This window comes from Ictalurus furcatus, chromosome 6 (genome assembly GCF_023375685.1).
Source record: "Ictalurus furcatus strain D&B chromosome 6, Billie_1.0, whole genome shotgun sequence".
In the NCBI taxonomy this organism is placed as follows: Eukaryota; Metazoa; Chordata; class Actinopteri; order Siluriformes; family Ictaluridae; genus Ictalurus; species Ictalurus furcatus.
In genome coordinates, this window is record NC_071260.1 from 17319371 (window position 1) to 17347137 (window position 27767).

The following is a 27767-nucleotide window of genomic DNA, read 5'->3' on the forward strand; positions in this document are numbered from 1 at the left end:
ATGACAAAGATCAACACACAAGTAGAGAGAGATATTTATACACACACACACACACACACATATATATATATATATATATATATATATATATATATATATATATATATATATATATATATATATATATATATATATTCTGAAAAGAAAAAAGGAACTACATTTGACTTAAAGTAGGCTGGATGCAACCAAATCCTTATATTTCATGAACTACTACTCATTCCATTCAAGTTACATGATTCATTTTTATTTATTTTTTCCTTTCAGTCCATCTTTACACTTTTTATATTTTTACATTTATGCTAGGCCTACATTATAATGTTAAATATCATATTGTAATTGATTTCAAATGCTCTGTAAAATGTAGGCTACATTATTATTATTAGTAGTAGTAGTAGTAGTATTTTAGCCTACATTTTCTGCATTTGCATTTTAGGCTACATCACATTTTAAATAAAGTGTGCCCTCAAATACCTTCATTTTAATGGAGAGACAAAATTATCAGCATTAACTGCAGTTTAACAGTTTAAAAATGCAAGTAAACTGTCAGCAGGGTTTGGGCCACAGTTCTGGTAAATTTCTAATGCTAGTTTTTGCAAATGAGGGAGATTATACAAGGATTTATTTATGGTTTAACCTGGACACACTACATTTAATCAAGCTGTGTTTTGCCTCGAATTATATGACTAAAGATTGCTTAGAGTTTACACACGCAGGGACACACTTTATGGACTGCATGTTCCTTGGCAGTGAGTGTAGCCCACACTTGGCACTCTATGCTATTATTATTATTATTATTATTATTATTATTATTATTATTATTATTATTATTACTTAAGACCATTAAATTGCTTGCTGTTTCCCATTCATAAAATAATTTTCAATATAAATTCCGGAAAATTCATAAACCGAGGACCAGGATTTACTTCACTGTACTCGTGTTTTGCAGCACAGCAGACACGCAGTGGACTCATTTTCCTGTACAGCTTCCTCTTTGCCGTCCGTTCACGGAAAATCTCGCGAGACGATGTTTTCCCGGTTACCCTGGGAAACGAGAGTTTGATTCAAAGTAAACCCCGGTGAAGTGTGTGTTTACGGCGTCTTCTAGAAGAATTTGCAATGCGCGTGAGTCAATGCAAACCTTCTTTTGTATACATGTACACGAGTGGGGGACCTTTTGAAAGGTTATGTAGATTATAACTGATAAACAGTGTTCGGTTTAACAGATTAGCTTGATGGGAGATGTCAAACTTTGTGTCAAGGCAAAAGGCCCTAGCTAACCGGCTAACTAGCTGCCTACAGTGCCGTTAAACCTTTGTTGACGGGTTTAGCTAGCGTTATCTCCCTGCTTCACTACAACCGCCGTGTGCGCACTGTTTTTATTCATTAGTTACCTTTTAATGCTCCGTTTGCGTATCAGTGATGCTACGATAGATAGCACCTGTGGGGTTACACTTTATGTCTGCTAGTGTTATGTAGCTTGTGTCCTAGCTAGCGAATATTCATATCTACACGCACACCTTCACCTTTGTACACAGTAGAGTATACAGTGAATGTCCGTGAACATGCAAAGGGACTGATGGGGTCAAGCATCTGTGTTTAAATGTATATAGCGAGGCAGCTGATAACATAAGAAGAGAATTTGAAGAGCAATGAAGCATTAAAATGTCACTGGAATCAAAACTGGTGTTTCTGAGCTTCTTGTAGCTTCTTGTAGCTTCTTGTGGTATTATGGACATCAAGCCAATATGAAAAAAAAATTGTTTTTGAGCTATTCTTGTTTTATTACTTCTCTGAAAACTATTGACATTTTTTATAGACTCATACTGTACTAGTCTTGTGTTCATCCAATGAAATGCTTTCTACAGTGTACAAGCTCCACCCACTCCTGGCAGTGGGTCTTACTCTACAGCAGTAGTTAATACTGATAGAGATTTTTTATTTATTTAAATTTTTTTCACAAAAACCTGCCCGTTTACACTGGGGTTTTTCAAACATTTTCCAAAAATTGCTCGGCGACATTCGAAACGTCTGAGAACGCTTACATCTCTATACTGCACACGCGTTAAAAACATAAGAAGCTTCGGCCTGCATCGTTTTTTGGCAGGAGTTTATTTAGAAATGCAGTCTGAAGGTTGTACAAAGTGATATTAATGTTTAACAACGCTATCAAACTGGATAGCAGGCACAACCACTGCAGTACGACATGGTCCACCGCCTTGTTTGTTTTGTGCTGAATGGGTCACATGACTAAAAATCAGTTATCAGTTTTGAATATCTCCGTTTACGCAATCTACACTGCAACGTGAAAACAGAGTCCTCAAATTTATCCACTTGGGAAAGCATTTTTGAAAAAGATCCCTTTTCGCAAGACAAAAAAGCCACATTCAGTACGTTTACATGGACAACAATAATCCGATATTAACCTGATTAAGACAATACTCAGATTAAGAAACTACCATGTAAAGTGATTATTGATTACCTTAATCCGACTAAAGTCATACTCGAAAAAACACAAATTGAATTAAGACGTGGAGTAATTACTATTTTAGTCGCATTATCGAAGTGCGTTACAGACCTTAATCACACTATTAACATCGTGTGGGAGTTTTCACCGCATTTTGCAACAGGACACGATCACACACGGCAGTGCTCAACCATTTTATGGCAAACAAGAGAGCACGGCTGCATCCGAAACCGCGTACTTACCTACTGTTTAGTAGGCGAGATACATGTATTTCAGCTACTATATAGTACGTAAGTACACAGTTTCGGACATAGCCCACGGCTTCAAGCAGTTGTCTATTTGCACGTATAGCATGACAAATAATTAACTGCACTTGAAGCTTTCGTAAAATTTTAAATTAAAAGCACCCAAAACTGTATATGGTACAATGACGAAGACGAACTGTATGTTAATACGTGAAATTCTGGAGGGAACGTCGGACGGTGTGGTGTGGGGACGTAATGACGTGCAATTAATCGATCTATGTTCTATAACATGTAAAACAGGAACATGAAATGAATATTCTAAAAGCAACTCATGTAAACACCTTAATCACAATATTGTCTTATTCAGAATAAGGTCAGTAATTAGATTATTGCTGTCCATGTAAACGTAGTCACTGTCGGTGTGGACAGGAGGTCAAAACGTAGAGGGAAAAGATGCGTTTATGGATGTATCAGGATTAACCTAGACGTAGCCTAAAACGGGTAAAAACGAGCATCATCCAGTCATTTTGGCTCTGCGTCTTCCTGCATACAATTCGTGTTTCCAGCTATCCATTGGTGAAGAAAAAAATAGTTGCCAATTATTCGTTGTGAAGAGGATGGGATTTGTGAGAATTGTCAGTTGTGTCAGACACTTTTTCGCAGTAGGTTTGAACAACTTGGGGCTGCTCAGTGTCTTTACCTCATACTGATCAAGGATGTGATTCCATCTTTATACAACGTCAGGGCTTCTTCGTCAGTGAGAGTACCATTCAGACGCGTCAGATGCCTCCTGGTGATGACCGTGCGGCACTGCTTATAGTTTCCCATGGCTCAAGCATGTATGACATGACTCAAAAAACCCATGGCATCTTGTTTAGGATTACATCCTCGTCAAAGATGATGGACGTGGGTGACAGCGACAGTGAGAAATCCTCCACAGAGGCTCTTGTTAAACTCTTTGCTGTTCTTCATATTTAGATGGTTCACAAAACTGCTGAAAAATTTGTTTCGATTCGGCTGGGGCTTGGCGTGGTGTATTGCAAATGCTCCTGAGTATTTAATATTGTCATAGATTTATTGCTTTTAATGACTAAGAATAGTACCTCATAAATTAATAAATAAATAAATAAGATCTCTGTGCATGTATGGCTAAATGTCAATACTGAGAGTGGCTTGAATGTTTCTTTGGCAGCACAGTCATACAGGTATGTAAACTAGACTAACGTGAAGTAGCAGGGCAGTGGTAGCTCAGTGGTTAAGATGGTGGACTTCTGATTAGAAAGTCACAAGTTCAAATCCCAGCACCGCCAAACTGCCAGTGCTGGGCCCTTAACTCTCAAATGCTCAGTTGTGTAAATGAGATGAATGTATGTCGCTCTAGATAATGGTGTCTGTTATAAATGTAAAACGTACCACTGAAATTTCCCTCTATGTTTCTAGATGTTTTAGGTGACTTTTGCAAGGGAAAATTCACTGGGGGGAAAATGCCATCACCTCAAGGATTGCAGCCAGTCCTGAAGATGAAAGTGGACGAGCTCTTCTTGAATTGGTTGAGTGAACCAAACATCCAGGCAATGCTAAAAGACTACCTCAGGAAGATCAAGAATGGAGACGAGCTTGAGTTTGGAAAGGGTACTGGCAATTTTACTGAAAACAACAACACTGCCTCAAACTATAATGTGACCGAGAGGACTTCTGCATCTCTCGGCGCTCCCTGTAGTCCCCCCTCTGCCACACTGCCATCCGGGAGCGGCAGCAGTAACCGAGCAGGACCAAACAGCAGGGCGCTGAGACGCTCAGTCAGCGTTAAAAAGGTAAAAACCATGTGCTTCTCACTGACTTGATTGTGTATTGGAAAAATATATGGAAAGTTTATTTTGTTCACCAAAGAACACTAAGAATATAATTTAATACAGTGCTGCGTAGTAGTCAGTTTTTTATCACGATAATCTGCTTTCAGTATTTGACAGTGAACTCGGAGAACTTTGTGTTCCTCTGTGTTACCACAAGAGGTTGCTGAAGAACTGACTGCCTCTGGCTTCTGGCTTTAGGGCGTATGGTAGGACAGGATGTGTGGATTCCCTTTGCATTGCGGAAAGAAATACTTTCCGTATGTTACCTTGGACTAAGTATTACCCATGGAATAAGTTGTTAAAATATTTTAAATCCACAGATTACTGGATTGTTTGCTCTCCCACTGTGTGCTGATTAGTGATGATGATTGGCTTGATTGTTGAGGTCTCAAGTGATGAATTTGGTAATGCATCACATTCAGTAGACTCTCCAATGGGTGTCCAGAATTTATGTAATTACAGAGTCATACATTAGCCTGTGGCTAAAATTGTATATTGGAAAAGTCTTAATTTGTACTGATAACCCTAGCAGGAAAAGAAAAAGACATTCCTGAGCGTGAATGCCTGCAATGTGGGGTCAGTGAGGCGGACAGACAGCTGCAGCTCAGAGTAGCACTGTAGCATGCTGACATGTTGGAGGTCATGTAGATACCTCTAACACACTGCTAGTTATGTTAGTGGACTCTTAAGAAAGGGGAAAAAAAATCATTAATTTGAACAGTAATGTAATTCATTATGTTCTTAAACGAATGCCTGATTCTAATTGTGAAGACATATTTAACTGTGTAAATCTGTGTTCGTGGTGTGACAAAAGCGCAAATTCCTTCACACAGTGGAGCTTAGCAGCTCTTACGTTGAGGGACTTTTGGTGGGCGGCCATGGCCAGTCAAGATCTGCTCCCCTGAATGGCAAGACTGCTGATATGACAGGAACACAGCAGCCTCGGCACTCATAATAATATGCAGAGTAATTTTAGGCAGCGTCAGGTCGGGCCAGTGTCACTTGCTATGCAGACACCTGAGAACAAAGGTTTGGGCATATTACAATTGGGCAGGGACAGGCAGAGAAAATCTCCAACCTCTTGCATCATTCTCATCACTCATCAGAGCGCTACAATTTTCTTCAAGATGAAATATAGTATTTTTATGCCCCTAGAACTCCAGTACAATAAAACAAAGTTGAAGGAACAAAATCATGAAAATGAAAGGGAATGTGCTGTAACACAGATTTTGTCATTGTCTATGAAGGTTTCAGAAAATGGGCCTTTTTGAAGAAGACGACATCTGCTTGCAATAAGACCTATGTCAATGCTATTTTCTCTCTGGTTCATAGTGCACTTCTTCGTTTAGTAGACAGTACAGATTTTGACAGCTTTGATGTCCATGACCAGTTATTCTCTGCTACTTTAGTGATCCCAGGTGCTTTTCTGGCTATGCAGCAACTGTTGTGCATTCCCCATTTTCTGCTGTGACATAGGCAGCATGTGCTCAAAGCTTGTCACGTTGTATTAAAGTTAGTCTGATCCCACATCGAGTAATGCTCTATTTCAGGAGGGCCAAAGGAATTCCAGAATACAAATGCGTTCTTCAAAGGATTAGTTGGAAATTCAATTAACGTCATGGTGAAGCTGCTTGGAACAGCTGGTCCAACTTGACACAAGGTTCCGACAAAGATAGACTCGTTTCCCATGTGCATGAAGGAATTACTCCAAAATTGTCTAGTGTTTAGTGTATAGATTGCACAGTTATTCTCAACTCAACACTGTCTTAATGCACGCTTTTATGTAAGGAGTAAAACACAGCGAGACGTTCTGTTCTAGAAATTAATCAACGACAGGGTGGTAGAGGGTCATTACCACACCAAAGTGGTCTCGGTTATCCTTGTAGGTTCTATCCAATCCAAAAGCATTAAAGTGTACAGATGGGTTCTTTTTGAGTCAAAACTGCCTGTCAGATTAGCGCAGTGTACTTTTTAATAAGACAGTATTTAGTTATTGTTTCTTCTATTCTATGTTCTTAATATTGTATGAAACCTACAGAGTCTATGCAAAAAATATATATAAATAAGGTACTCTCAATTAAGCCATATCACACGAGCAAGAGTGCTGTACTGAATATCAGTACGGCTGTGATTCGGTTGTAGGCACAACAACCAATGCTGCAGGTAATCGTGAGTGTGATGTTGCTTTTATACGACAGTTCTATAAACAAAAAAAAATGTATATCGTCTCCCTGACTTTTTAGACACAATATGGCAAAATGTCAGCGAAAATAGTTCCCAAAGAAGCCACAGCTGGATAGAGCGTTGCGTGCTGCCATGCCAATGCACAGACTGACTGACAGCCCGTAGTAAGTGTATAACAATCTATTGCTAGAATTTGAATTTTATGTAGCAAACACAGATAAGTGGAGTGATGCAAACCGTGAAAGGTACCAGTGTTCTCAGCACTCCTGGAACTCTGCTTGTCTAAAACCAGCACTAAAGTAATCCCTTGTAGCCCATTAGTCTATACATTATTAGGTTATTTGCTTCTAGTTTAACCAGATAAACACATTTACTAATGAGTTTCAGTGAGTGGTTTATCTGTAGGTCTTTCAGGGTATGTATGTCTGTGTGTCGTCATTCTGTCGCCAAAAAGCGATTTTCCTGAAGGGCATTTATTTTGGAAGTGAAGGACCAAAACAGAATAAATGTAATTGCCCAGCAAGTACAGCACCGAGACACGTGTACAGCATTCATATGGACATGATTGGCTGACAGCAATATGAATGTAAGTAGGCATGGATGAATATAAATTTTTCTCTCACTATAATTGTGTAACATTTGATCATAGTTTCTCATTATATTTAGGGCTTGATTTAAATGAGCTAAAAGGTCATGGAGTGAAACATTTCCTAAACTGAATTAAAATTGGGCTTTATTATGATTATATATGATGGTCAGTTTCTCAAATTTGGATAAAAAGGAAGAAACGCACACAATCCTGGCTGGACACGCATTAACCCTTGTGCATCAATTAAAAAAAGTTACACATAGGTCCATAGAGGACAAAAATGTCCATGTCCAAAAACTGTCATAAAATATAATATATTGATGCTTTTTCCTCTTTCACCAATGTCGATTGTTTTGTTTTTTTAATAGCATAAGTTCTAATCATAATGACCAAACATTCATTCATTTTCAGAATTGTAACCTTTTAAATGTGGAGTTATTTACATAATGCCACAGATGATGATGTTGGTTTCTTTGTTGTTGGTTTTTTATGAAAAAAAAAGAAAAATAATAATTATTTTTCATATACTAAATGCTAAGCAGAATTTTTTCTTAGATATGTCAACGATTAACAACATTCATTTTAATGCATTCATATTTTTGCATTCATAAGGATGCACAAGGAAATTGAGCATTGTACATATACTGCTGTAAGGACATTGCCTGAAGCAAGTCTGAAGCAAGAGTCATTGATTTATTGAGTCTATCTGATTGTACTTTATTTTAGCTATAACTCTGTTATCAAGCTCACCTTGTTTCTGTCGTCTAACACGCGGTACTGGTCAGTGAATGCATCTTGGCCCTTGTGCAACATTGTTTACCACACAGATAACCGGTACGTGTCTGCTACTTGCCGTACTGTCTTAATATTAGTATTATACCACTGAATATTCTTCATGTAATTATGTTAAATGCTTTTATCATGCCAACTCTGTTAAAAGGAAGACAGGTGTAAATATAAATATCTCTATGAATCACATACCCTGTGCTCACACCAGCAGTTATTTTCAAAGAAATCTACACACAAATGATTTACAGCAACAGGAGGAGCAATGTGCAGTGGATGGGGAGAGTGACGCAAAAAAATTGGAGTTTTTAACTCTGTACAAAGGAGAAGCGAAACAACATGAGTGAATTCTTGTGGAATTCACTTTTAGCCTTAAACCAACACACCTGCTCCAGATCCTGGTCACTTCTGATTGGCTGGAGCTCCGTTCAGTTAGATCTGGAAGTGAGTTCTGTACACAGGTCCCTGTAGGAATGTTTTTAGTGATCATTGATCTAAAGGACTGTCACATGAACTCAACACAAGGTTCAGTATTGAAGTGTTTGTGTCTGTGAATGTTTTCAGTGATCCAGTTTGTGTCCAGTATCTTGTTGGAGTAAGTCTTGTGTTTAGGTTTGTGTTTCATTCAGGGTCATTCTGTGTCAACTCAGATAGGGTTATTGATGCACCTTGAAATTCTGCTTAAAAATATCTTTATCTGGGGAAGCTATGTTTAGGATTTAATATCTCCAGAAATATTATCAGCCACATGTAATTTGGCTGATGTGAAGACTTACCTGTTTTCTGACTGTCTAAATGCTCAGAAGTCGCCGCAGAAGGTCTGGGTGTTCTTATGGGGTCCTCAAAATTGGGGGAAAAGTGCAAAAATTTTCTAACATTGGTTGACTTTAATAGACACAGATGTTAAAAGCCACAGTTCGAGCTCAAATTACTATATTTCATTGACTTTGTGTCAAAATCTGAGTTCTGAACAACCAATAGGAATGGTTGAAATAGAACCAAGATATTGACAAAATTACAAAATAAAAAGAATGAACAAAATCTGAGCTGTGGAGCAACCACCCAGTCTGAATTGACCCTGGAGTTGAAGTTCACTGAATAGATGAAGTTGTTTCATTTCTCATCCAATGCACTTTGTGGGCAATAACTACTATTTTAAACACTGCCAGTGATATTTGTGACATGAGATTGACGTTGTGGTCTGGAGCAGGGTGAAATTACTGGGGTAAACATGTCAGGGCTGCACTGTAAGTAGGTGATGGGTGGCCAACTCGCACTGTAAGAAAAGACTGTGTGTTTGATGGGAGTAAAGGAAGTCATCTGTGTCAAACTGAAACAAAACACCTCTGAACTTCCACCTGCTTTTTACATGTATATCTGCTCACACCAGCTTTTTAAAACATTCCCAGAATAATGGATGCTTTGGGAATCTTACGTTTTACATGATGTGTTTTTTGTTGCTCGCAAGCTGCCATTAGAAGGGCAAAGAAAGTTGACCAAAAGAGTAAATTGGCTTTTTGTCATCACATATGTGACAATATTGTTTTTTTAAATAAATGAGTAGTATATCACAGATTAAGTGTTTTTTGGAAAGCATTTGGCTCAGTTTAAGCTTCTGTATTTCAAAAAGTGGTCATATCCAAGAGTGGTTGGGGCACATCTCCAGTGTAAGTTCTGCCTATACCTACAAGTACCATTAATTGATGTACATTTTGCATAAATACACTTTAAAACACTTATGAATATGCTGTTTGCAAAAAAAAAAAAAATGTTCTAAGGAACTGGCAGAGCATTGCAAAGTTATTAGTAGCATATCCACCAAATAATCACAATATTTACCAGAAGCACTGAATTTTATAGTTCATTAAGTAAATGTAGATATATCACTAGCTAATACAACTCTATGAAGTAAGAGTACAGCCCTTGGGTGCCTATACTATATAATGTTGGATTTAGTGTTTTACCAAATGGTGCTTAGGCTCTCCCCTATGCTGTATGTTACAAATGTGCAAATAGTACCTAGTTATCAAGTAGGCAGACAGTTTAATTAAAATTCCAATTAAACATGTGAGTCAACTGCTGAATGCCTTTAGCCTGTTAGTCATTAAGCTGCTGTTAAATGAAGTAAAATTGCATTGTTATCAGACCACGACTCTACACTACTAGTCCTGGAGGGCCACAGCACTAAGCAGCTCAGTTTTCTTCCACTCTCAACACTTTGTTCAACTCATTAGCTTCAGTAATGGAATAAGGTGTATTAAAACAGTGCTGAGCTGCAGGGTTGAGAGACTCTGAGACTGGAGATGATGAATAAACCGTGTGAGATAATAGAGGTTTTCTTAAAAGCTTCCTTAAATCCCTAAGTATTCACAGATTTAAATAGTTGTACTGGTATCAATATTTGCAGATTCAAAACAGCCTGCGTTGGGCAAAAACTGAACGATAGTCACAAATATATCTGTTTAGTAAAGTCAAATACCACACACATCTCTCACTTTTCTTTGTAAATGTTGCACTGTTCTAACAAAACAATTACATGCTTTTCTGTTTGTCAGTCGACATGAAAGAGGCATGTCCTCCCTCGTCAGATCAGCATTCCCCACTCATCAATACACCTCTTTTTCCAATTAAAATAAGTCTTTGTGCAATACTGAATCACGTTGTGTCATTTATGTAAACTGCACAGAATCATATTGCTTCAGGAAACGGCTTTGAATTTTTGACTGCCGTAAATGAATCTTTCAGACACCAGTTTGCTGATCACGTATCAAGATGTACCATGTCGTCTACTCTAGTATTCATCTTAAACTATGTTGAGTTATATTTAGCTTTCACACACCCAAAATGTTTTGCAGTGGGTCACTCTGCTGCTGTTAGATTACTATGAACTCCTGAACTTTTAAAGTCCAGGATCACCTGTTGTTTTATGTATTTTTCTTCAGCCTAGTACTTGAACAGTTTTGCATGTAGGTTCATGATTTGTGCAGTTAAACAAAGTCTCATAAATGACAGACAGTCGCTCTATGTTTTGCTTCCATATTTTTTCTCTAGTTGTGAATAAAGAATGGATGCACATCACTTATCTGAAATGTGACTGGTCACTATATAAAATGTAATTTAGCAACCACTTTGACCAAAAAAAACCTCATTCTGTACCTATTGTATACTGCAGCAGTAAAACTTTCCCATGTGTTCCTCGCTCTGCAATCTGAATGCTCGGTGATGACTAAAGGATTAGATTTTGAGTGTGAGAAAAGAAGCCCAACGTGCAGCTACACACACGGTTTCGAATTGTTGGTTTGATCCGAGCATGAATGATTTAGAGCCAAAATTTGTAGAGTCCTTCCCTAGCCTGTTTTTAACTGTAGTGTTATTGATGGGATGAAAGACTCTCTTGCCCCCAAATAAACAGTTTGTACAGCAGCTCTAACAGTGGAATTGAACGGCAGCTCAATTTATTATTATTATTTATTTTTAATACAGATTGGCCTTCTCGAGCTGGTCAACTATATCTGCTTTGTGTGTAAATGACACATGGACATTCAGGTTTTGGCATAAAACTGGAACTGAGGCAACTGCTGCTGATTGTTAGCACCTTCTTTTTGCTTCGCTGATTAGTGTCTTTGTGCAGTTGTCCCTCTGATTGGACACAAGGCTTTGTTTGGAAAAAGGCATTATTGGCATGGACAGCTGCCTCCTCTTATACAGGCAGATCCTCGACTTGTCCTGTTAGTGCCAGCTTACTTAAACAGAGGAGAGTTGTTTTTATATACCATGCAGAGCTAGCAGATGGAAAAGTGTTACAACAGAACTTTCATAACAAGCCAAATGCAGGAAAGCAGTTTCACTGGCTAGTTTACTTTGTCTTAATTTTCCATTCTGATGTAGTTGACAGATGTATTTGGATAACCAAGTCAGATAACAAATTCCATGTTGCGTTTATCAAACGTGTGCAGTGCCCTTCCATTGGAGGCAACAGGAACTGGAATCCTGCTGAATCGAGTGGAAGAATGTGCACTCTGCAATCTGGCATCTAAAAATACTTATCATTTAAGCCAGCCAGGTCTTTATTTTAGTCCCAGTTTAGCGAGAGCCACGACATCAAGCCTTGTGTTCACAGTAAGACAGTTTTAAGGCTGCTGTCTTCTTACTGAAGCCTGTAACTGTTTATTAGACGTTTGAAACACCGTAATGAACAGCTATGTTTGGTGGCTGGTTACTGCGCATTGACATACAGTCATGTGATAAAATAAGTACACCCCATGAAAATTGTTACTTTTTTGACCTATTTGGAAACGCAAACATTTGATCATCTTTGAAACAGTGCCTATTAATAAAGTTGATTTTACTTGAACAAAACCACAAGGAAAAATAGCTTTTTCAATCATTTATTCAACAGAAATATCAATAGATGCGAGATTCTTCTGTGGAAAAAGTAAGTACACCCTTGGCCTCAGAAGCTAGTATTGCCCAATTTAGCAGAAATAATTTCTTGTAGGCGTTTTGCATAATTGTCCACCAGACTTGCTGGAATTTTGACCACTCTTCCATGCAATATTCTTTCAGCTGCAAGATGTTTGAGGGTTTTCTTACATGTACTGCCTGTTTCAAATCCCCCTACAATGTTTCAATGGGATTCAAATCTGGGCTTTGACTAGGTCATTCCATAACCCTCCATTTCTTCTTTTTGATCCATTCCTTGGTGGATTTGCTAGTGTGCTTAGGATCATTATCCTGTTGAAGGATCCACTTTTGGTTCCTCTTCAACTTTCAGACAGATGGCCTCATTATCTTCAAGCACTCTTTGATATGATGCAGAATTCATAGTCGAATCAATGAATGCAAGCTGTGCAGTCCCTGAGGCAGCGAAGCAACCCCAAAACATAACATTTCCACCACCTGCTTCATAGTTGGTATGCGGTTCAGGTTCTTCTCCTGAAAAGTTGTCTTTGGTCTGTGCCAAACATGTTTGCTGTAACTGTGGCCAAACAACTGTATCTTTGATTCGTCTGTCCAGAGCACATTATTCCAAAAGGCCTGGTCTTTGCCTATATGCTCATTGGCAAACTATAGTCTTGAAAAGGCTTTTTCATGGCATGCCTCCTATACAGGTCAAATTTGTGAAATCTCTTTCAGATTGTAGAAGCATGCACTTTGACACGAACAGTTGCAAGACTTACTAGCAGATCCTGTGATGAAATTTTGGGGTTTTTGGAGACTTCTTTTTGCATCAGAGGGTCTGCTCTTGGGTTGAGTTTGCTGGGACGGCCAGTACTTTGAAATCTGCGTCCTTTGTAGATTATTTTCCTTACAGTGGAGTGGTGTATTTCATATAATTTGGAGATCTTTTTAAATCCTTTGCCAGACACATAGGCATCCACATCCTTTTTTCTAAAGGTCTTACAGAGCTCTTTAGATCTTGGCATGATGACACCAAACACGTCAATAACAAAAGGACCAGCAGACACTAGATATGAGAGGGGTATAAAAATCAGGATGGTATCGTTAAGGTTTTAATGGTATTACTACTCTTACCAATATTGCTTATCGATCCAATACTTTAACGGTATTCTTATTGGTACTTTGTGTTGTTGTTTTTTTAAATGAAAAAAGAAACAAATTGAGAAAAGAATGAACATGGCTTTATTTTTTATAAACTAAGTTTTTTTATTATTATACCTCTGTTTGTAAATGCACCAGTGTGAAGTGTGATTTATATATAGGCTATTTGTATAGTAACTGAAAGTGATATGCATTTAATAGACTAAATGTTTACATACTGATTTATTTCTTTATTTGGGATTTTAAAAACAAGTTGAAAATATGTTGAATGCGTAATATCGCTTCACTCGAATGAAATCATTTCAACATAAGGTAAGCAAACCAATTAGGGCGATTTTACATTTGTTTTAAATGGTGTGAACAACGTTGATTCAACATGACTTTAATGAGCAAAAAGATGTTGGATCAATGTCGGAAATGAACAATGTTTCGATGCCGTGAGAGACCTTGATTATGCGATGATTATATGTCATTGTTATTTGGGAAGACTGCTAGCATACATACCTGACGTAAATGGGGCAAACAGACACAAGCTAGTTAAGGCAGTCAAAACTTTGCATTTCTCTGTCTGCACATAATACACTTTTGAAAGATGCTTTGACAGACTGCTTGTGTTTCCGCCCTTACAAGCAAAAATCTTGTTGTACTTGTGGTAGCGAGTGTTATCTGCTTCAACTCTAGTGAAGTGTAAGCACACTTTTGAACATTTGGTTCTCACCGCCATCGTCACTCTGTGTATTAAGCGGGAACTTTTGTGTTGTGTGCACGCTGTTCCGTGTGACAGACAGCCTCCGCCCACGAGAGATCTTACTTCTGGATTGTAAATAAGAAAAATTCAGATCAATGTCTTAGTATTGTCGAAAAATTATAAACGGTTGGTGAGATAAAATGTGCAAGATAATCTTTATATAGCAATAATAAATAGGAAATATTTCTTAATTTCTCCAGTACAGAAAGCAGAGCTGATAGCGTCAGAGCTTTTATAGCTTTTATAGTCAGTTCCTTTTGTAGACATGGCTGACCCTGGTGTAACAGGGAAGATTAAAAGCATTCATACTACAGTCTTTAATAATTTAGCACCGGGGCCAGGTTAATACCGGGTTTCGGTACCCATCCCTAGGTATAAATAAGACCGGTTCCACCTGCAGGTTCTAATCACTGGCACCCGATCTTCAACACCTGATTCTAATTTTATGGATTTGAAGGTGTGATAAATATCGGAGTGTACTTGCTTGTGATGTGACTGATCTGTTAATTTAAAATGTGAAAATTACTAAAAAATGTCAATTTTATGTCATTTGATAGTGTATCACCTTTATTAATAGGCACTGTTTTAAAGATGATCAAATGTTTGCTTGTCCAAATGTGTCAAAAAAGCCAACAATTTCCATGGGGTGTACTTATTTTTTCACATGACTGTAACTGCTCTTAGTCTTCTAGTTGTAAGATCATAAGAAACTACTGCTTCCTTAGTCCTTATTTATTAGAGTTGTCGAAATAGTTAGGTCTTTTATTAGTCCTAGACTTCTTTAGCCATCATCATTCAGCACTCACAACCCCAGAGGATTTAAATGTGAGACATTTAAATCCTCTGGCCATGCTTTACAATGACATTTAATTGTTCTTGGTGCCCGTACATAGCTGTACTTTCACCGTGATTAATGTTAAAGCCTTACACATCATATATAACATGGACATTGCTACTGGTGATTTAAACTTGATGTACCAACACTCGGATCAAAGGGGCAGGTTTGTGTTTGTGTAATTGAAGAAGCAGTGTAGCAAGTAAGTGAGTAGCCCAAATTATCATGTTGCAGTCTGCCAAAAGTGTGTCCTGTTATCACAGTACTCTGCTACAGGTTTGTCTTCTTGCATAACCTTCTATGATAGTTGTGGAATGCATACTGGAAAGGGCAGATCCACCCCTACACACACTCACTCTCTCTCTCTCTCTCTCTCTCTCGCTCTCTCTCTCGCTCTCTATCTCTGACTCGTGTGTGGACACAAACACCATCACCCTGTCGTCTGAGCAGTGGCTTTGCAGGACAAGGCTGTGTAACCTCAAAGTGCTGTGCTGGATGTATGGGACAGTAGGCAGTGTAGGGAGCAGGGCTGAGAGAAGCAGCTGCTGCTGGTCATTAAGTGAGATTGTGCTCTGCTGAAGGAGGACAAAGAGGTTTCCTGTGGTGACACAGTCAGCGAGAAAGACCATCGGTGGCCGTACTGTGTTGACTGGTGGAAGCATGAGGATGAAGGAGCTGTCCCTGCGCCAGGACCCTGACCTGAGGAAGGAGCTGGCACTGCTGGCCCGTGGTTGTGACTTTGTCCTGCCTTCACGCTTCAAGAAGAGGCTGAGAGCTTTCCAGCAAGGACAGGCAGGTCATCTTAATTCACTGTTGACTGTTGCCCAAAAAAGAAGCCAAAAAGAGCCTTCTTTCTGTGTGCGATTCATGATAGTATAGTATTTTTGTGAAAATAGCAGTCTGTTAAGTTCTTGATGGATGTAAGTGTGTCAGTGTGATTCTTTTGCGTATTGCTGAATGTGTAAGAGATTCATGCAGTTGAAGTTTTTGATGCGAACACGGATCAAGAGACTCTGCTCTGGTGTAGGAGATGGAGATTTCCTTTTATAGACATGGCTGACCCTGGTGTAGCAGGGAAGATTAAAAGCATTCATCTCTCCTGCTGTTGCACTGAACCCTTGCCTGGCACATCAGAGCAAATTGTTCCCAATGGTGGAATGTCATCTAAGGGCTCATGAAGTTTAAGAGTGTGCAGCATTGTTGTTGATGAAAGTGTGTGCAACAGGTTGTTTACTGGTGGTAGAGTAGAGGTTACTAAAAGCCAAAATAAATACGGAAGTATGATGTGGTCTTCGAAGGAGGAAGTCAGAAGGAGTAAACACCATGGACATATTACATGACACACAAACAGTGCACTAGACTCATGAGTCATAAATAGGTACAGAGGGTGCAGGTTTAATGTTGTGTTTGCACAGATACGATGTGTCCGAGTGGTAGGTGGCGGTCGGTATTATTAGGCTGAAATTTGTGTAATGTTTATCTTGAGAACGTTCTCACTATACTATTTTAGATGTCTAAAAACATTTGTTATCCATAACATTTACTAGCGAACATATCAGCAAACACTTTTTTTTCCTTTCTTTTAATAAAGAGATACGAGTTTATTAACTCTACGTTTTCTCGGTTGATTGTGATCTCATGTCATGTTGATTTTTAGAAGGGATCATTCACAAAGACTTGTTGTTGATGCCTGCTGATACCAAGCTATTAAAAACATAGTGGAAACTCTAGCTGCTGGCCCGTGCCTTTTCGCAGCAGGTCTGCAAAGACGTACTGGGCTATGTTTGGCTTGTGGTCAGAATGGTCACTTGTTTGTGGCCTTTGAGCTCTCAGCAAGTCTGTTGGTCCCATTCCACCACTTCATTGCACATACAATTCAGTGTGATAACACTTCATCCACTGTGATGACCAAAATAATAATTTAGGCTAAATGTGCTCCCAAAATGTGTTTTAGCACTTTTATAGGCTGCTCTCCTGGGAAGGATTTCCCCATACCTGTGCATATTTAGTTTTGATGATAAGATTTTAACCTACATCCCTTGTACTTAATAGCTTGTGTATTAGAACCTTTTTTTATTAGCCATTTCAAATATGATTTTTGTGAAGTAGGTGTGAATAGAACTTTGGCTCCCATTTGCGATATACAGTGCATGCCCTTTCTGTATACAGAATGTTTTAGTCACTTTGAATCTTTCTGAGTATTTTACATTAGTGTCACAGCAAGGATTTATGGTCTGGTGGCATTGCAGCTCTGCTTAGAAGATTCTTTTTGCAGAATAATTCAGCCACGTTTCCTGAGTAATTACTGCTGTGTTACACACTTGTTTAGTTTTGATGTTACTCCTCCAGTATTCTTTGGAGTTTGAACAGGTTATGTGTTTAGTTTGTAGCCCCCTGGGTGTACTTGGCTCTGTTTTCCGATCGTTTGTTGGACCTATTAGGGATTATGAATATTAAGTTTAAAACATTTTTTTTTCCCCCTAATGAACTGTTTTTAATGTTACCCTCAAGGCATGTACCATCTAGGAAAAAAACACCAAAAGATCCTCAGCATGACTTCTAAAAGTATCCTTAACTCGGAATCCTGTGTGTTATGCCATCGTCACTTGACACGTCCTAATTTAAAGCAAGAAAAGTTCATTAGGCTGTAATGTGTCGAGCAGCATGGCTCACGCCCCAGTGGGACTGGGTGTGATCTCAGCAAGCCTCGTGGGTCACTCTTTATTTCTGTCTGTTTTGGCAGGCCCAGTTTAAGAAAGAGGAGGCCGTTTCACCAGCGTTAAGCGAAAGCATTCCGAAGTTCTACTTCCCTCGAGGGAGGCCCAAAGCCAATATCAACATTGACAATCTCATTTCCAAGATAGAGAAAATATTTTCTCAGTTTCCCAGTGAAAGAGTAACTATTGAGGATATGGGGAAGGTTGCCAAGGTAAGTGTGATATGTAATGTGCAGCCTCCAGCCACCCTGCAAATAGTTTGTTCATGTAATTAACAGAAGCCTACAAATATTTCACAGGTTTAACAATTTTTCTGTTCTGTAATCCGTATTGTTGCCGTTTCAGAAATGGGTAATGCACATCTTGAGGAAAACCTGAAGGAGGATTTGCTTAATATTAGGGCTGGGCAATATAATCAATATAATATCGATATTGTGATCAATGATTATGCGATACTGAGATATCGTTGGTATTGTGATGCATTTTTTAAAACGTTTTTTTTTTAAAACGACTAATGAAATGCTACTGAATGGATGCTGCTGATTTGACATATTTTTTCTTCTTTGACTCTGTAGACATTAAAGAAAACTCATTATCATCAAACTCAGTTTAAGAGGTTATTTTTTAAAATTATTTTACTACTGCTTTGCAGAGTTTTTTAGCTCAATTATATGTTGTGATACACATCGTGTATTTATAGAAATGTCCTCAAGTATCGTGATATAATATTTATGTCATCATATTCCTTTAAACAAAATAATTTATAAACATAATTATTGCCCATTTTGCCTTGTTTATTTATATCAAAGCTCACATTTAAAGTCCCAATGAGGAATTGCTGCTGTTGGCAGGCTAATTTTGGCAAAGCATCATAAGAAGCTTTTAGAGGAGTATTTTAAAGCACGTGGTTAACTTTACCATTTGATTACGCTTAATGTGGAATTTTATTTTCTGTTGAAAGAATATTTAAATGCTTGTTTTCATGTCTGTCTTCAACAGTTGGGCTCTTTGTGCAATTCATGTTTCCTCAGGCCTGTGAATGCCCGCTCTATTGGAAGGCTCCATTGTTCTTTGCTTCTGGGGGAGACAGGAGGGGATATGTGTCTGTTCACAAATTTGTGGCAATGTGGAGAAAGTAAGCCAATGGAGCTTTTTTATTTGGATTCTCTCACTACCGTGAGCAGTACTTGACTTGCATGTTAACGTGAAGTACCAGAGATTGTGCAGAATTATTTTGAATGTGCCACGTAGCCTATGTATTAATATTAGGTTTCTCATGCAAGCTCCACAATGATGGAAGTATTTATGCACTTCATTAAATCAGTTTTCCTGCCTTGCTGTAGGTCAGAAATGACCAAGCATGAATAGCGGAGTCTTGTTTTCAGAAACAAGACTCCGGGCTCGTGCTTTTGAAGTGAACTCTTTTAAAAATCCATGTTCTTTGAGAGGCCAAAGTGTCTGAAAGCATCTGTTTCCTGTTCAGAGTGCTGCAGACCTGTCATGATGATGCATCCAAATTTCTTCACCTTCTGGCCAAGCCTGGTTGCCCTTATTTGGAGCAAGAGGACTTTATTCCATTCCTGCAGGTATGGGGTATTAGCTTAGCGAGAAGTCTTGTGAGCGTCCAGTACATGTGCTGTCTAGCTCGCGTACTGAAACAAACAAACAAACAAACAAAAAAACAACAGAAAGCCTTTACGCACTGCCTATTATCTGAAAGAGGTCCATTATGCAGCAGGTCCTGAGATGGTTCAGGTATAAAGAGCTGAGTAGTAAACTGAGAAGTTTACTCATGTACAGAGGGTCATTAATAATGCTTGACATTCAACCAAATAATACGTTTAGTAAATGTTGTTTTGTTTAGGTCCAGTATTAAGTCTGTGCATTGGGTGATTATTGCAGGTGGAATTGCAGTCACATTGAAATGCAGAATGTCTCTGCATCCTCTCTCTCTCGAGAGAGAGAGAGAGAGAGAGAGAGAGAGAGAGAGAGAGAGAGAGAGAGAGAGGGAGGGCAGAGTGGTAACGAGCATTATTTGCCATGCTGGCTATTTCTCTAGCCGTTATACTGTTAGCCCGTGACGGACGCCTCACTGATATTCAGGATGGCAGGAGCAGCCACTGGGGGTCAGCGGCCCTTCTCCTGCAGAGGAAATACACTTTGGCATTCACACTTTAATTTGTGTACTGTGGCTTCGGCAATTGTTTTGACTGTTTTGATGAATGAAAAAAGTATTGTGGTGGAGTACGTTTAACTGTATGTGCCTGCACCCAAAAAGAGGTGATTTATGTGTTTTCCTATTATTTAATTTCATATGGGAAGGGAGTGCAGAACCCCCTCCAAATAAGTCACAGCCGTTTGAATTTGGTTTTGCCCTTGTAGAAAACTGCACTAGATCAATACCCGTTAAAATGTCTTCACATCATTGGTCACCATGACGTTCTTTGCAAATGTACATACCGGGGGGAAATCTTTTTTTCCTCTTTCTCACTAATTTAAATCAGAGACCATTAGAAGCGCACAAATTGCTTCAGCATAACTTTTATTCCTCATATGACTGCCATTTGTACTGTTGACTTTGATGTGATCTTGGTATCTGAGAAGCACTGTGAAACCCTCATCTCTTTTGTTTAAGGATGTGGTGGATTCGCATTCAGGCCTTGCTTTTCTGAAGGAGGCCTCAGACTTTCACTCGCGCTATATTACCACAGTAAGGGCAACACATCATAACTGTTTGAAACAAGTTGTGTTTCATTTTAAATACTTTTAGATGTCATTTTGGATTGTAGATTCATTTTATGTGAAATGTTTCAGTGAGCCAAACAAATTTTCCTACCAACAGGTAATTCAGAGGATATTTTATAATGTCAACCGATCATGGACGGGAAAAATAACATGTTCAGAGCTACGGAGAAGCAGTTTTCTTCAGGTTGGGTTGCTTTTATAGCATAGTGTGATGAGTGCATTATTAACTGATTATATAAAACCTTTTCTAAGTCACACTGTATTTTCACAGAATGTGGCACTACTGGAAGAGGAGGAGGATGTTAACCAGCTGACTGAGTACTTTTCATATGAACATTTCTATGTCATATACTGTAAATTCTGGGAGCTGGACACTGACCACGATCTATACATAGACCAGAGGGACATGGCACGGCACAACGATCAAGGTAGCAGTCCAGTCCGCTATAAAAAAAAATATTGGTGTTTCATAACTGCCTTCATGTTGCTTTATGAAGTCAAATGTCTTTTCCATCCCTCACCACATCACAGAGGTCTGTGTGAGTGAAGAGGACTAAGATCAATAGGACATTAATTCCCTCGCAATGAGAATGTCCTGCAGCATGATGTCATGTCTGCCACTTAAATTGATCTGTCTCTTTTAAACCATGTCTCCTTTAGTGTTAAAACTGTTAAAGAGTGAGAATATAACTATATGGCACTATTATGAGGACAAAGTAACTCTTTCGTATTTGTCTGTAATGTGTGTGGGGTTTTTTTCAATTTTATTTTATTATTATTCCCCTGTTTTGTTTTGTTTTTTCCATCCTAGCCATCTCCCACAGAATGATTGAAAGAATATTCTCAGGAACTGTAACAAGGTACAGCCGTTTGCCTTTGATAATTACAATTTCATTAACCTAAAACCAATGTAATGTACACAATGTAATCTTTTCCTTTTCAATACAAAGTAAAATCGACTCCATAGGGCCCTAAAAATTCTGTTTATTTGTGATTAACAGAGACCGGAAGGTTCATAAAGAAGGCCGGTTGAGTTATGCTGACTTTGTGTGGTTTCTTATCTCAGAGGAAGACAAAAAGACTGAAACCAGGTACCAGCCAGTTATCTGTCTTGTGTCTTTATGCTCCTAATGTACTTTGCATTTTGAATTGAATGCTCACTTTTTTTTTTCTGTCTTGTTAAATAAATGTCTATTATATTAAATCTAAACTAAACAAGACAACAGATAAATAGATTTGTTTATGTGTGCTTTGTAAATGTTATTCTGGACTGAAATAAGCGCTTCAGTGTAAATGGTGTGAATAAGAAGTGCGATTCTTGGCTCTGTAGCATAGAGTACTGGTTCCGGTGTATGGACCTGGATGGTGATGGAGTTCTGTCCATGTTCGAGCTGCAGTACTTCTATCAGGAGCAGTGTCAGAAGCTGGAGACCATGGCCATTGAACCACTGCCATTTGAGGACTGTCTCTGCCAAATGCTGGATCTGGTCAGGCCTGAGATGACGGGTAGGCTTTCCCTGTGGCCCAGTTGGCATACTTATACTATGTCCTCAAAGTATGTACTCTTTTTGTGAAGAAAAAGTACATCCTATTGAGTGTGTAGTAAAAGAGTATGCAAGTACTGGGACATAGTAACACATTGTGTAATGGAAGAGAACAGAACGCCGTCACCACCAATGCAACTCCTTGTTGCATTTCAGATTTTCTTCATTCATTATTTCTTGTATCATTTAGAATATACATTTTAATTCATCATTCCCTTGTTTTATTTTTCCACGTTTCATTTACACCTCTCTATAATGCATTCTTGAATCCGGCAAAACAAACGTTCACAAATCTCCTCCTTCCTCGAGCAAGGAGTTGTGGGCAATATTAGCTGAAAACGTGTCTATGGATTCACACCTCGAAAATCTACCAGAAATAGTAGACCATCCGGGTACCTTTGGGATACTCGTTTCAACATACTACACTAATTCATCTCAGATACTGTTTAGTACGGATAGTATGCCAATTGGGACACAGGGTTTGTATGTTTGAATAAAGAGAGCAAGCTTGTGTGTTGTTATGCAAGTATTTTTATATTCTAAAGCATATTTGATTATATTTCTTTGTAGCCTCAGAGTAACCTGAACTCAAAAAAATGACATGGTATTACTTCCTAACATCAGTACAGATGGTGTACTGAATATTGATTGTTGGCTGTAGCTTGTAGAAAATGTTGTTAATATCGATGTTTGATTATGTTCTGTTTAGGAAAGATCACCCTCCGGGACTTGAAGAGATGCAAGCTAGCTCATATATTCTTTGACACTTTCTTCAATATTGAGAAATATCTGGATCATGAGCAGAGGGATCCATTCATGGTGGCAAAGGTAAGGACCAATGTTCACATACTGATTATGTTTGGGACAAACCTTTATAATTATTTGTGCAATAACTGTTCTAACCACTCCTTCCAGGATGCTGAGAGTTTGGGACAGGAGATTTCAGACTGGGAAAGATATGCTGCAGAGGAGTATGATATTTTGGTGGCAGAGGAAGCAGCCAACGAGCAGTACAATGATGGGTAAAGCATCAGGATTTCATCATCTATTTCATATTTCATATCGTTACCTTGTCACATCTCAGCTCATGCATCATTAATATCAGAGTGCTGCCTCTCACCTTAGAACATGTCCATTTTCCAGCCTGGGTATGGTTTCACTAAAGACAAACTTAGTACCACTTAGGGTTTAATCTACACTGAGTGACTATTTTAATTTACAAACTTGTATTACTTATACACCAAAAGATGCAAAAACAGCTGTATGCAGAACAATTGGATTTGTTTAGAAGACATTTGGCATTGTTCATGGCAGTAAATGACCAGTGTTAACAATTCTACAATGTATTTGAAATTCATCACTTGGTTAAAATAAGGACCAATGATTATAATTTAAAAGCATAACATTTTTCCATCAGTAACCTGATGACATCACGTTTTAAATCCTGTTCTACTTTACATTAGACTGGAGCAAATGGTTTGAGGATCTAGGTCTACTTTGATGTGCTGTGTGTTATGTGCTGGTTTTAGGAGCACCACTGATTTCTGATGGCAGCTTCTGTGTTGAGGTCTATAGGTAAGATAGTTTAAGCGCAGGATGTTGGTCCTTGTTCACATGGGGCAACTCACTCAAGTCCCAGGGAACCCAAGTTCCTCAATTGTTTTCTTATTGATTTAATCATGCTGGCTTTGAATATTCATATTCACTTTTTTGATATAAAGTGGGCAGACCCAGTGTGAGGTAAAGCTTGAATAAACATTAGCCTCTGCAACCACATGGCAAGGCTGATGTCACTTGTCCTGCACACATATACAGTCGTGAAAAAATAAGTACGCCTCATGGAAATGGCTTTTTTGACACATTTGGACACTATTTGAAACAGTGCCTGTTAATAAAGGTGTTATACTCTTATCAAATGACACATAAAATTGATATTTTGTGGTCATTATCACAATTTAAATTAACCAAAAACAGATCAGTCACATGAAAAAAGTAAGTGCACACCTTCAAATCCATAAAATTTGAATCAGGTTTTCAAGATTGGGTGTCAGTGATTAGAACCTGCTTAGGGAGTGCAGGTGGAACCGGTCTTATTTATACCCCTCTCATATCTAGTGTCTGGTGTTCCCTTTGTTATTTAGCTGTTTGGTGTTATAATGCCAAGATCTAAAGAGTTCTATAAGGTCTTCATAAAAAAAGGTTGTGGATGCCTATGAGTCTGGCAAGGGATTTAAAAAGATCTCCAAATTATTTGAAATACATCATTCCACTGTAAGGAAAATCATCTACAAATGACACAGGTTTCAAATGATTGCCAATTTGTCCAGGACTGGATGTCCCAGCAAATTCAGCCCAAGAGCAGACCCTCTGATGCAAAAAGAAGTCTCCAAGAACCCCAAAATTTCATCACAGGATCTGCTAGTAAGTCTTGAAACTGTTGATGTCAAAGTGCATGTTTCTACAATCAGAAAGAGATTGCACAAATTTGACCTGCATGGGAGACGTGTCAGGAAAAAGCCTTTGCAAGACTACAGTTTGCCAATGAGCATATAGGCAAAGACCACGCCTTTTGGAATAATGTGCTCTGGATAGATGAATCAAAGAGAGAGTTGTTTGGCCACAGCTACAGCGGACATGTTTGGCACTGACTAAATACAACTTTTCAGGAGAAGCACCTCATAAAAACTGTGAAGCACAGTTGGTGGTGATTTGAATCCCATTGAAACATTGTAGGGGGATTTGAAACCGGCAGTACATGCAAGAAAACCCTCAAACATCTTGCAGCTGAAAGACTATTCCATGGAAGAGTGGTAAAAGATATCCCAACGAACCTGGTGGACAATTATGCAAAACGCCTACAAGAAGTTATTTCTGCTAAAGGGGCCAATACTAGCTTCTGAGGCCAAGGGTGTACTTACTTTTTCCACAGAACATCATCATATCTGTTGATATTTCTGTTGAATAAATAATTGAAAAAGCTCATTTTTGTTCAAGTACATCAACTTTATTAATAGGCACTGTTTCAAAGATGATCAAATGTTTGCTTTTCCAAATATGTCAAAAGAGCCAACAATTTCCATGGGGTGTACTAATTTTATCACATGACTGTATATATTTTTTTCAAAACTATATTTGCACTTAAAGTCTGAGCAAGTAAGCAAAAGCTATTAGCCCATGAAAGCTAATCCAGCAATCAGATCCTACTGTTGGTACATCCTAATTTTCCCTGCTGTGTCTGCTTGAGTGAAGTAGTAGCCGGCTGTGAGACTCAATCTGGTATCCAAGTATGTTAACCAGGATTTTAGGACTTCTCAGATTTGTATGTGGAATTATATCACACTCATGTTTGGTACCATACAAACATTTGAATATGCTGCATGTTCCCTGGGACTTTTCATCTGTCTGCTCTCTTCACCCTGGTGCTCCTCGTGTTCCCAAATCTTGTTTCCACATACTGGCCTGAATAGTTTCCACTTAAAACATGGCTACATTTAACAAAGTCCTCCAAGTTTCTTTACTCGGCAACAGATAAACGTGTAAGGGCAGTATGAAATGTATTTCCTGTAATGGCATTATCCACTGGAGTGAAAGCTGCACTTGTCAGTCAGCACTAGTCATGTTCAGGATTAACGAGAGAGTAATCACTTGCTGTTTCGTTTTCCAGTTATGAGAACCCCTTGGTGCCAATTGACTGCATCTCCAGTCAGTTTGACCTGTACAGTGAGAAGAGGCACTTGTTTGAGTTCGCTAACCCTCACTGTAACATGGATCTGGATGAGTACGACTACGCAGATGATTTTGAATGACAGCCACTTACAGCGATATAAACATCAAAACAATCCACAGATGCACAACACCCAGCAGAGCACAGCAAAACAGGCCACGCGCAACTAACGCCATGCCCGTAGCCATTCCCTATAAATCACATCAGCACAGCCACAGGCATGAGCTTACAAGTTCATGTCTGTGTTCTGACTGGCCAAAGAGTGTGTCCCAGGTTCTAGTTAAGATGCAGTACACAGATATCCTGGTGAAACACATGAAGAGGAAGGCTTGTGCTCGCCCAGCACAGCAGCAGTGTAGAATCAGCTGTACAGAGCCTGACGGCTCCGACTGAGCTCTGTGCCCGAGCAGCACTGGATGAGCGCTAGACCTGTCAAGCTCGTCTGTCTGCACAGGAACCAAACGGCAGGTTATTGAAGAACACTTGAAATACACAATGTGCTCCAAGTGTAGAATATTTAACACACAATTGGCAAATGTTACATTCCACAAATTAACCAAAGTGCCTACAGACTTGAGCTTGATTTCATTAATGGTGTATTTTTAAAGACGCTGTGTGTAGGAGTCTGAAATGCCGCACACTCAGAGCCCCTCGGGGGGGCACTTTTTTACAAACACTGTGCCTGCTGTCAGCCTCTGCATTGCTGTTTCACAGATGTGAACGTTGTTTTAAATTATAGATTTATTTATAAATATTTGTACATATTTATTTGGTGTTTGCTGTGTTTTGTTCGAAGTGTTAAGATTTATCTGAATTTTAAATAAATCTTGTTCTTTTTCTAGAAAGGTATCTTGGACAATGTACTTTAAGAATGAAAAATTAAGCCCTTTTTTATGAGTTTAATAAAGTATTATAACTTCATTCATCCTGTCTATGATGAGTGCCATGCATCAGAATGTCTGCCTTAATGCTGTGCGAGAGTATGTGCGTGAGAGTTTTACTTTTTGCAGTATTGAAATATCTCTTGAGTGGAGGAAGGGGTGCAGTCAGGGGCTTAAAGTCATATTGTACTACTGTATGTGTTACCTAGTCAGTTGTGTATTTAGATTCTGATGATATATATTTGGTGAGATTGAGCTAAACCATGATCCTGTATGATTATTCTGTCTAGTTAAATGAGTGCTGTAGAGATTTGGACAGATCTGTATTTTCTGTGGTTTTTTTAATAAATGAACTGAGTGAAAAAGGTTAACATTAATATTATATACAAGCTGTATATCTATACAATGAAATCAAACATGTGAACATTATTTCTTTTCAGTTTCAGATTAAAGTTTTGTTTGGTTCAGTTCATACTCCAAATATTAAACATTTCCTAATATCATTTCAAAGGATGGACAAAACATCAAACATGGTGGATTTCACACACACACACACGTAATAGCTAACCTGCAATTTGGCCATGGGACCTTCCTGATTTTCTAATTCTCTCTCACTGCTATAACATTTTATATATATATGTGTGTGTGTATGTATGTGTGTGTGTGTGTGTGTGTGTGTGTGTGTGTATATATATATATATATATATATATATATATATATATATATATATATATATATATATATATATACACACACACACACACACACATATATATATATATATATATATATATATATACACACACACACACACATATATAAATATATATATATATATGTGTGTGTGTGTGTGTATATATTTTTATATATATATTTATATATATATATA

At 38.4% G+C, this 27767-nt stretch overlaps 1 protein-coding gene across 5 annotated transcripts; it reads left to right on the forward strand.

Annotated features, from left to right (window-relative positions):
* The first annotated feature begins 1043 nt into the window (after positions 1 to 1043).
* ppp2r3b (protein phosphatase 2, regulatory subunit B'', beta) lies at positions 1044 to 27234 on the forward strand. 5 transcript variants are annotated; one of them, XM_053626774.1, is made up of 15 exons: positions 1044 to 1122; positions 4150 to 4523; positions 18010 to 18195; positions 19015 to 19118; positions 19467 to 19569; positions 20619 to 20693; positions 20826 to 20912; positions 21000 to 21156; positions 21540 to 21588; positions 21730 to 21819; positions 22059 to 22234; positions 22982 to 23100; positions 23188 to 23294; positions 23802 to 23847; positions 25937 to 26015. In XM_053626774.1, exons 2-14 carry the CDS (start codon positions 4194 to 4196, stop codon positions 23818 to 23820), a joined length of 1602 nt encoding a protein of 533 aa, XP_053482749.1. In that variant the 5' UTR covers positions 1044 to 1122; positions 4150 to 4193; the 3' UTR covers positions 23821 to 23847; positions 25937 to 26015. The 5 variants fall into 5 exon arrangements, with proteins under 5 accessions (XP_053482749.1, XP_053482748.1, XP_053482750.1 ...); XM_053626773.1 differs by lacking the exon at positions 23802 to 23847 and having other exon boundaries at positions 25937 to 27234; XM_053626777.1 differs by lacking the exons at positions 1044 to 1122; positions 23802 to 23847 and adding an exon at positions 4670 to 4819 and having other exon boundaries at positions 4394 to 4523; positions 25937 to 27234.
* The last annotated feature ends 533 nt before the right edge of the window (positions 27235 to 27767 follow it).

Bases quoted from the DNA above. Each gene is read 5' to 3' on its own strand.
- ppp2r3b (XM_053626773.1), top strand. From the start codon at position 4,194: ATGCCATCACCTCAAGGATTGCAGCCAGTCCTGAAGATGAAAGTGGAC. The intron at 21,589-21,729 runs GTACAGCCGTTT...TGTGATTAACAG, and splicing joins TTCTCAGGAACTGTAACAAG to AGACCGGAAGGTTCATAAAG. The intron at 23,295-25,936 runs GTAAAGCATCAG...TTCGTTTTCCAG, and splicing joins AACGAGCAGTACAATGATGG to TTATGAGAACCCCTTGGTGC.